Below are 9,836 nucleotides of genomic sequence, written 5' to 3'. Positions count from 1 at the left end.
CTGTCCCGCCCCCGCCGCCCGGCCCAGCCTGACACCCCCTGCCTTCCTCCACAGACATGTCGAATCGCCCCGTCTGCCGACATTTCATGATGAAGGGCAACTGCCGCTACGAGAACAACTGTGCCTTCTACCACCCGGGTGTCAACGGGCCGCCCCTGCCCTAGGGCCGCCCGCCACCCCTGGACTTCAGCCTTGCTCCTCCGCCCGTTATGGCTTCTGTGAGGCCCGTTTCCCCTTCCTCGGCTCCCACCTGCATGTATCATCCCCTCCTGGGAACCGAGGCTACTGACCTGGAGCCCCTCCCTCCACTCGTGGGCCCGCCGCACGGTCGCCCTGCCGAGTCCGTGGTCCCTCCTGGGGCAGACGCCGCGGGGCCCATTGTCCTGTGGCGCCTGGGCTCCGTGGGCTGGATCTGAGCTCTGACAGTGGCCCACACCGTGCCGTGGGCTCAAGTGAGACCGCAGCCTGTGGACAGCTCTGGGGTCTGCCGCGGGCCGCGGGCCGCTGGGCACTGGGTTCGATGGTGTCGAGAGCTCACTTCTGCGTTGGTGAGTCAGCTGGGAGCCACCCTTGCCTCCAGCTTTGCTGGGGACCTCGAAGGACATTTCGGGACCAGCTCTCCGTTTGCTCAGGCCTGCACACTACACGGGGCTGCTATGGGGCCCCTGTAGCCACCGCCCCCAGGGTTCGGTCAGGTGACGTCCCCTTCCCGGTCCTCCCTCCTCCCACTCGCATCAGTTGTTTTCTATGAAAACAGTGGATTGGTTGGGTTTTGTGCAGGGTCTTGGGTTAGAGCCACAGTGGATTTAAGGATGAATTTTTTCTTTTGGTTTTGTATATTTTGTACATTAATAAACAGTGGAAAGAGAAGCAGCTTATTTAACCCCTCGTGTGTTTGGACTTCTTTCCCCAAAGCTATTTTCAGCTGTTGTCGATAGATTGGGATGAACCTTCACGAAGTCTTTCTTGTCCTTTGGGAACTCACACTCGCTCTTGCTTCCAGTCAGTTGGTGCTGATGAAAGATACAGCAGGGCTTCTCTCACCCGGGAGGACTGGGGCCAGAACACCCCGCTGCCCAGCAGGGATCCCTAAATCCTGTGCATGTCCTCCTGTACTTTTAGGTGGTCAAAGATCCCATCCAAAACAGCGTAAGCAACAGTGGTACCTCAGTTCACAACTCTTTTTATTAATTTTTTTTTTGGTACTGGGGATCGAACTCAGGTCCTTGGGCTTACGAGGCAGGCAGAACCACTGAGCTAATCCCCAGCCCAATTCACAGCTCTTAAAATGACTGCCCAAGAACCAAATCAAATTTCTCCATGCGATCAACACTGACCTAACAACTGACTTTGATTCGGGGGTTTTTGGGAGCGTTGGGTTTGAGACGGGGTTTCACTATGTAGTTGAGACTGACGTGGAACTATGTAGACCAGGCTGGTCTTGAACTCACAGCGATCCTCCTGCCTCAGCCTCCCAAGTGCTGGGATTACAGGTGTGCGCCGCCACATCCAGTTTAGGGTTTTGTCTAATTTGGTTTGCACCCAGGATTGTGGAAAGAAGTTTGTGAACTGAGGTACCACAGTAGATATATTTAGGGAAAAATGACAAAGTCTACAGATTCAGTTCAGCTTTTTTTCCTTCAGTATTGTTTTGGGAATTGAATGCAGGCCCTTTGCACCGAGTTACATCCCCAACTCTTGTTTGAGATGAGGTTATGTTAAGTCTAATTGCCCAAGCTTGGCTTGAACTTGTGATCTTCCTACCTCAGCCTTCCAGAGTTCTGGTTACAGGTTGTGCAACCAGGCCCAGTTTAAGTACTTTTATCCCCAGTTGAATTTGTGGCTGTGGAACCCACAGATGCAGAAGACCAGCTGTGCTCTGAGACATGGGCTACAGAGAAGATCCTACAGGTCAACACAGAAGCAGGCGGATCACAAGTTCAGGCCCACCTGGGCAATGAAGCACAGAGACCCTGTCTCACAACATTTTAAAAAGAGCTGGGGCTGGGCGTGGTGGTGCACGCCTTTAATCCCAGCACTCAGGAGGCTGAGGCAGGAGGATCGCTGAGAGTTCGAGACCAGCCTGGGCTACAGAGTGAGTTCCAGGTCAGTCTCAACTACATAGTGAGACTCTGTCTCAAAAAATACAAAAATAAATAAGGAGCTGCGGCTGTACCTCAGTGATCCCTAGTGATGCCACAGGACCAAGGACACACTCACACCAAGCAGGGGCCTGTGGAGCATGCAGCCCCTCACAGGTGGCTGCTGCCATAGACTTTGTGTGGCCATTGGTTCTGGCTGAAACTGCCTGAGGTGGAAGGAGACGGGATTAGTAAGGCCCAGCTGTGGTGTTTGCCCAGGAAGCAAACAAGCCTGTGTGTTGATAGGAGGGAAGTTTCAGGGGAGAAAGTAAGGGAAATGTATAGACTGCTTGTCCCACAAAACTGTCCTTTGCTAGTGGTGCACGCCTGTAATCCCAGCACTTGGGAGGCTGAGGCAGAACTGCCATAAGTTTGAGGCCAGCCTGGGATAGGTAGTTCAAGGCCAGCCTGGACCACACTGAGAGCCTGTCTCAAAAAGAAAGTGGCCCTGCCAAGGGCAAGGCCCTGCTGCTAGACGGAGAGTAAAATGTTCCAGTTCTTTAGGGCAAGTATTAAATTTAGGACCTAGATGATTCCTGGGGGTGTGGGAGGCTTTGAAGACCAGAACACAGAGGCATAGGATCAACTTTTAGAACAAGGACTCGTGGGCCAGGGATTTTGCTCAGTGATTCTGCCACCTGCCTCACAAGTACAAGGTCCCGAGTTTGATCCCCCAGTAACCCCCCCCCAAAAAAAAGAACAAGGTCTGGCTATGTAGCCCAGCTGGCCTCGAACTGGTGATGCTCCTGCCTCAGCCTCCCAAGTGCTGGGATTAGCAGTGTGCACTCTCACGCCTGCTGAGTTCTCCTACTCTGGAAAGCAGAAGAGTGCATCACATTGCAGGGATGGAACAGAGTTGAGGAAGACGGGGCTGCCGGGGTGCGGGTGCTCTGAGAACCATGGCTTTCCAACTGCGTGATCGCCAATCACCTGAACAGTCCGAGGCAGGCAGCGGGGTCTGGCCGCGCTTTGGACTCAGCAGATCCTGGGTAGCTCCTGAGAACTCTCTCCCAACAAGGGCCCAGGTACTGGCGCTCACCTTCGGGGAAAACTTGAGAACACGACCCCAGGTGCCAGCTCCTTGGCTGTTATTTCTACCACTGGCCACACGGGGACGACACTTAAACTCAGCAGGCTCAGTTGGAAAAACCAGCCAAACCTTTCCCAACATAGTGGCCATAACTTTGTCTCCAAGGCCTGCTTCTCACTTAGCTCCCAAGAGAAGTCCCAAGAACGTTTAAAGAAAGCTTCAAGTTTTTCCTATTTTAATTTGAAAATGAGCTCAACTGCCAGGCATGGTGAGGCATACCTGTGATCCATCACTCTGGAGGCTGAGGCAGGATTGCTGTGAGTTCAAGGCCAGCCTGAACTGCAGAGGGAGACCCTGTATCCAAAAAACTTCTTTCCCTTTTTCAAGGGGTGGCCCGAGCACCTCACCCAGTTCACCCACTGCTGTTCAGGCCTCACCAGGACTGCAGACTCCTGTCTCTCCCGTTTCAGTCTGCTTCCTGCTTCCACCCCCATCCTCAGCCACCTGTTCAGCAGTCGTGCTCCTGCTGACTCTTCCCAGGGGCACCAGACCTGTCACCAGCTCTGAATCACTGTTCTCTCATCCTTGCTGCTGGGTGGCAAGGTAGTGCCGACAAATCACAAAATCTGACCCAGTGTCACTAACTGGCATCGGCCAGTGTTCGCCGGAGAAGCACGGCACTGATTTGGGGACACTGGCGTGCCTGAGAATGCAGGTCGCATCCGAGTGCCAGTCCCCTTCTCCTCAGGTAAAAACTTCGGACTCCAGTACAACTGACTGGAGTAAAATCTCCAGTACTTGAGTTGGAACCCAGAGCCTTTCCACTGAGCTGAATCCCCAGCCCTTTTTATTTGCTATTTTGAGATAAAGTTGATAAATTGCCCTGGCTGGGCTGGGACTTGTGATCCTCCTGCCTCGGCCTTCTGGTGTGCTGGGAGTATAGCCTTGCACCATGCCTGACTTTGGAAAATAAACTCAGCAAAGGAGCAAAGCACCCTCACACCTGGTGAGTTCTCCTAGTCTGGGAAGCAGAAGAGCGCATTACATTGCAGGGATGGGTAGAGGTAGAAAGATGGGGCTGCTGGGGTGCGGGTGCTCAGAAGCTAAACCTGAGGTCGGGAAAAGGCTGCACTTTCTGAAGTTCAAATCTGAGAAACTGCAGATTGAAAGGAATACTTACAAGTGAAAAAAGAAACAAGTCAGGAGGGGCACGAGTGAGTGCTTAGGGTCTTTATAAACTAGATTCTTCTCTTATCATGACATAAAGGTAGTTGCTAATGTTTTTTATGTTAGTTTTTTTGCAGTATCGGGAATCGAACTCAGGGCCTTGTGCTTGCAACACAGGTGTGGTTCTGAGCTGAATCCCTGGCCCAGCAATGTTTTCTCTAAGGTCCTGTTTTCTGTAGGGAAAAGTTATGGGTGGGTAGCTGTGTGTGTAAGAGGCACAGTGCGCAGAACCTAGCCATCAGAGATCGAGTGGCAGTCACTGCTGGACTTCACACTGCTAATGGTGCAGTCTTGTGTTACCTGTGCACCAGTCTGTAAAGTCCAGCCAGTGGTTGGAGACGCTGGCCATGTCCAGAAACATCTCTGGTTGTCAGAATGCAAGTGGCACTGGCACTGAGTGCAGAGGCCGGGCCGCTCACCCTTGAACACCTGGCCGTCCCTTTCACGGTCGAATTGCCCAACCCAGTGTCATTACTCCACGTCCAAGAAACCTCACCCTAGTCTGAGCAGTTTGGAATAGTAAAACCTCAGGTGTCCGAGTGGATACATACATGGCCAAAAACTTTTCACTATGATTTTTTTTTTTTGGTACTGGGGATTGAACTCAGGACTTTGTGCCTGCCAGGCAGGCAGCAGAACCACTGAGCTAAATAACTGGACTTTCAAATAATAAGGATCTTTAAAAAGCCACATTTTTTGCTCCAGGACAATCAGAAAAATGCCTCGAGGGCATCTCAGAACTGGCCACACCCCCCTCATCACAAGCTCAGATGGGAACAGGTACACACTAAAGCCGGCTCACAAGAGGGGCACAGGGCCACCCTGCTCGCACAGGTCTGCCAAGTTGTTTGCCCAAGATTCATTTCACAGTGCTTAACTGTCAGGGTTCTCCAAGGAAGCTGCAGCCATGGTCCAAGTGGGCCTGGCTACCGTCAAGCTCGCTTTGTAGAACTCTGCAGTGTCCACACGGCTGGTTTTGCAGGTGAGCGAGCAGTATGTTACACAGAGGAGTCAGAAGGGCCGAGTCCCTGCAGTCGGCCTGAGAGGGCTGCACGTGAAGCTGAAGTCAGTGATGCCAGAACAGTCTGTTAAGGGCTGCGGGCAGATGGTCACTAAGTAAGGGTGTTGTGGACAGAGCTCGGGAACAAACATTTGCCCTGATGGGTTCCAGTCTCACTTCGGTCTGATCCTTTCTGACCTCCTTTCCTTTGGGAATGGAGCTTTACCCTGTGCCACTTTGCCTTGGGCATTTTCTAAATGGGCTTCACCACTGAGTTTGCCTGAGTCTCAGGGAGACTGGATGTGGACTCTGAGCAATGCACTAAATGCATGCTGCATGACGGGGTGGGCAGAATCCCATGGAGGCCGGGGTAGGACAGAGGGCTAAACCGTCCCCCAAAGGCCGGTGTGCCTAAGATGGGCCCTGGGAAATGACTGGCCATCCGGCTCTACCGTCAGTGTGAATCCATCAGTCCAGTGGCTGCTGGCTCTTCCACCAGGAAGAGGAGCTGAGGGGAACACAGGTCAGGGCTGAGCTGCTCCGGCTCCTTCCTCTTCCCAGTCCTCAGGTGAGCAGCACTGCTCTCCCTTCCCCTTCTACCTTTCAGACAGCTGTCTGGGGACTAAGACCCCTGCCTGTGACCCAGAATAACTTTGCTTTTAAGTCATGCATGCCAGGTATTTTGTCCCAGCAACAGAAAGGTACCGGATACAACTACGCGTCTGGTAATAAGCATACACATTATGTAATTATGTACACTGTACCCTTTGAGATGCTTTTGCCATCACCCAGGATGGCCCCACCTTAGTGGTGTGCACCGCCATGCTCAGCTTACTTAAATCCATAGGCCTTATTTTATCCTGAGACAGGGTCTTGCTAAATGAAACTGCCCAGGCCGGCCTCAAACTCTCAATCCTCTTGCCTCAGGCTCCCGAGCAGCTGGGGTGACAGGCATGAACCACTATGCCCGGAGCAGCTTGTGTATGTTTTAGGTTTTTTCAGACAAGGGGTCACTATGTAGTTGAGACCCTGGAACTCACAGTGATCCTGCCTCAGGCTCCAGAGGGCTGGGATTACAGGCAGGTTCCATCCCACCCGTCTAACTCGTTTTCTTCGAGACAGGGCCTCACTGTGCAGTTCAGGCTGGCCTTGAACTCTATCAGCCCTGCCTCAGCCAGCCTCCCAAGTGCTGGGATTACCGGTGTGTACTACCGTGTCTGGCTCCAGGGAGTACTATGGCCCCTAATCATAGGAGAGAGCACCTCCTCATTCACGTGGCAGCTTAGACAGTGAGAGACAAGCGTCCAAGATGGCAGGTCAAAATCACGTTCTTTTCTGCCTTGTCTGAAAGGCTCGGTGAGGGAGGGAGGACCTTAACTAGCCCCTGTCCAAAATGCAGTAAAGACAGCAAGCTTGTCCATCTGTCTAAGTGGGGCAGAGGACTAAAGGCTCCGAGAAAGAAAACTGGTGAAGCACACGAGGGCTGAGAACGGCCCCCGCTCCAGCCAGTCTGCACAGTGACAGGCGGTGGGAACAGCAAATCAAGCTCGCGGCTCTCCTCCGCTGCCCCTCACCCCCAGACGCTCTGGCACCGGATCCTGACGAGTACCCACAAGCCGTCTCCCCAACCAAGGCTCACGGGTGCACATGCAGCTCCAGGCGGGCCGAGCTAGGCTTCCAGGCGAGAAGTCCTCGACAAGGGGCCACCTGGGCGTGGCTGGACACAGGCCAGACACGAGGGTCCCCACAGTCTGCGGGGCGTCCAGGGCAAGGCCCGCCCGGTTGGCCGAAAGAAAACACACAGGTCTTTCAGAGAGAAGAAGCAAACTATGGTATCTTGGTAGTCACGTGGAGAGTCAGCTGGGAGAAACGGGGTCGCCTGGGCCACAGGGGCTCCTGAGGACGCTCATTCCCGGGGCCGGCTGACCACGACTTCGCCCAGGGCCTCCAGCACCTCCCGCTTGTAGTCCTCGAAGTCCCCATCGATCTGGCTGACACTCTGCTCCTCCACCACCCACAGCTGGCAGTTGGTTTCTGTGATGAGTCGCGCATCATGGCTCACGACGATCACGGCTTTCAAGAGAGATGGTGAGAGTCAGGGCAGAGAGAAGAGGAAGAGGACCAGGGCGTGAGAGAGGGAGCTTTGGGGTCCCGTCCCTAGCACCCACTTACCGCCCTTGTACTCGTTGATGGCCTCCCCCAGGGCGTCAATGGACTCGATGTCCAAGTTGTTGGTCGGCTCGTCCTGCAGAGGAGGAGACGGCCCCACTGAGCCCCGCTGAGGTCTGCAGCCCCCTCGCTGCCCCCCGCTGAGCCCCGCAGCCCCCAGCCCCCCGCCCCCGCCTCCGCCCACGCACCAGGATGAGGACGTCAGGCTCCCGACAGGCCAGCTCTGCGAACACAACCCGGGCCTTCTGCCCGCCTGCAGGAGGAAGAGGGGCTCTGCCACACCCACCGTGAGTTGGCACGTGGAAGGGAATGCACCCTCCCCGCTCCCGCCAGTACCTGAGAGCTTGCAGATCTGAATGGTGTGCGCGTGGCTCTCCAGGCCAAAGCGGCCCAGGCACTTGCGGGCATCCTGGTAGGGTAGGTTGAAGCCCCGCTGCAGGTACTCGGTGGCCGTCTCCTCCATGCGTAGCTGTTCTGCGTACTGCTGGTTGAAGAAGCCAATTTTCTGCCCAAGGAGAAAGAGGTGATCTGTCAAAGCCACACTTCCTCCATCAGATTTTCACTCCTTTACTTCCAAGACCAACTTACCAGGCGGTGGTTCTTTCTCATTTCCCCTCGCGTCTACAAGGAAAGATCAAGTGGTCAGAGTAGGAAGCAGGGCAAAGGGTCCCCTCGCTTGTATCCCAACTTTTCTGCAGGGAAACAAGAACCAGAACTGGGCTGGGATCGAGGGCACACAGGAAAGGGACCTGATGCTGTCCATAACAAGACGAAGGCACAGCCAGGAAAGCACAGGGGTTGAGAGGCAGAGAGTGAAGAGGAAAACGAGGAGGGAAGGGACTGACGCACGAACAAGGTCACAGAGCACTGTGGGAGGCTCTGCTTCCATGGGGAGCTACGGGAGCTTCTCCAGACACCTGCACCGTGCGGGGTGGTTACACAGACCCTCCACACTCTGGAAGGGAGCAGCAGCTGTGCCGTCTAACACGCTACCCAGCAATCCACCAAGTCCCAAGAGCAATTCCAGGCAGCTGACACTAAACCAAGGATGCTCAGGCACAGGTCCATGTCTGCACACGTAACCACGAGTGCAGAAAACACCTGATGGTGTTCTGCGGAAAAGGCTGGCTCCTAAAAAGAAACTGCACACACTTGCACAGGAAAAGGAGAAAGCTGTCCACAAAACGTTAGTACCAGCTCTCGGTATTCTCCTCTTGGATGACGCAGCGTTCACATTCTCTAATGGACAGGAACCTCTTACATAATGAGACAGCGCCTCTCCTCAACTGCCCAAAGCTCCCTTTCTCCCCGGGGTGGTTGCGGCACCGAAGCCCGCCTGCAGGGGGCGCCCTCACTCCTGGCTGCCGCAGGACTCACGGGGGTCAGTTTGCCGGTCAGCAGCAGTAGCAGTGTGCTCTTCCCCACGCCGTTAGGGCCCACGATGCAGACTGCAAGAGGAAGAGGGGGTCAGCCAAGGCGACCCCAAACCGCAGTTCCCACTCCGCATCCCGGGCCACTCCACACCAACTCACTCCTGGAATCCATGTCGATGCCGAAATCCAGGTTCTTGAAGAGTGGTTTCTGCCCTTCATAGCCAAACATCACGCCTGAGGCCAGGACAAGACACCCGTTACCTTCCCGGGACCTTCCCAGAGGCCCCTGAGGCAGGGGAGGCCCGGCTTCCCTCCTGGCAGCCAGGCCTGGCGGAGCCCACCGTGCAGGCCCAGCACTGGGGGGCTGAGCGGCGGGGGGTCCGGGAAGGTGAAGCGCACAGTGTACTCCCGGGGCCGCTTCAGCAGCTCGGGCGCTTCCTGGGCCTCTTCATCCTGGTTCTTGCGCCGGCATTTCTGCTGCTTGCGTGTCAGGGCTTCCTTTGTCTGCTTTTCCTGGAGAGGCAGAGGGGAGAGGTCCAGACGCTGTGGTCCCGGGACGTGGCCCTGCTGGGAGGAGCCGGGCTCACCGCCTGCTTGGTGGACTTGCCGCCGGCCTTCAGCTCCTTCAGCTTCTTCTCCTGCTTCTCGTACTGCTTCAGCAGCTCCTTCTGCTTCTGCTGGTACATCTTCTTGAAGGTCACTGGGCGGGGAGGGACCGGGCCTCAGCGGGGACGTGCAGGGTGAGGGCCCGGCCCGCCCCTGCCGCCCTCCGCTCACTGTAATTGCCCCGGTAGTAGTGCAGCCGCTGGGCGTCCAGATGGACGATGTCCGTGCACACGTCGTCCAGGAAGCCCTGGTCGTGGGAGACGATCAGCAGTGTCTTCCGCCAGCCCTGG

At 55.4% G+C, this 9,836-nt stretch overlaps 2 protein-coding genes across 3 annotated transcripts in view; one reads left to right on the top strand and one right to left on the bottom strand.

Annotated features, from left to right (window-relative positions):
- Positions 1 to 249, top strand: part of Ppp1r10 (protein phosphatase 1 regulatory subunit 10) — a 15,218-nt gene extending 14,969 nt beyond the window's left edge. For both annotated transcript variants that reach the window (XM_033766351.1, XM_010643426.3), the window contains exon 19: positions 55 to 249. In XM_033766351.1, the coding sequence (XP_033622242.1) occupies positions 55 to 164 (110 nt within the window). In that variant the 3' untranslated portion in view covers positions 165 to 249. The remainder of the gene's footprint in view (positions 1 to 54) is intronic.
- Positions 250 to 4,053: 3,804 nt separating this feature from the next.
- Positions 4,054 to 9,836, bottom strand: part of Abcf1 (ATP binding cassette subfamily F member 1) — a 15,001-nt gene continuing 9,218 nt past the window's right edge. Inside the window, exons 18-25 of the mRNA XM_033766350.1 lie at positions 9,282 to 9,453; positions 9,100 to 9,174; positions 8,945 to 9,015; positions 8,156 to 8,188; positions 7,904 to 8,072; positions 7,756 to 7,820; positions 7,571 to 7,643; positions 4,054 to 7,471 (exon numbers count right to left, since the gene is read on the bottom strand). Coding sequence (XP_033622241.1) covers positions 7,305 to 7,471; positions 7,571 to 7,643; positions 7,756 to 7,820; positions 7,904 to 8,072; positions 8,156 to 8,188; positions 8,945 to 9,015; positions 9,100 to 9,174; positions 9,282 to 9,453 — 825 coding nt within the window. The 3' untranslated portion in view covers positions 4,054 to 7,304. The remainder of the gene's footprint in view (positions 7,472 to 7,570; positions 7,644 to 7,755; positions 7,821 to 7,903; positions 8,073 to 8,155; positions 8,189 to 8,944; positions 9,016 to 9,099; positions 9,175 to 9,281; positions 9,454 to 9,836) is intronic.

Source organism: Fukomys damarensis, unplaced genomic scaffold, assembly GCF_012274545.1.
Source record: "Fukomys damarensis isolate Sample0158 unplaced genomic scaffold, DMR_v1.0_HiC HiC_scaffold_20, whole genome shotgun sequence".
Classification (NCBI taxonomy): domain Eukaryota; kingdom Metazoa; phylum Chordata; class Mammalia; order Rodentia; family Bathyergidae; genus Fukomys; species Fukomys damarensis.
This window is presented reverse-complemented; position numbering and strand designations above follow the sequence as displayed.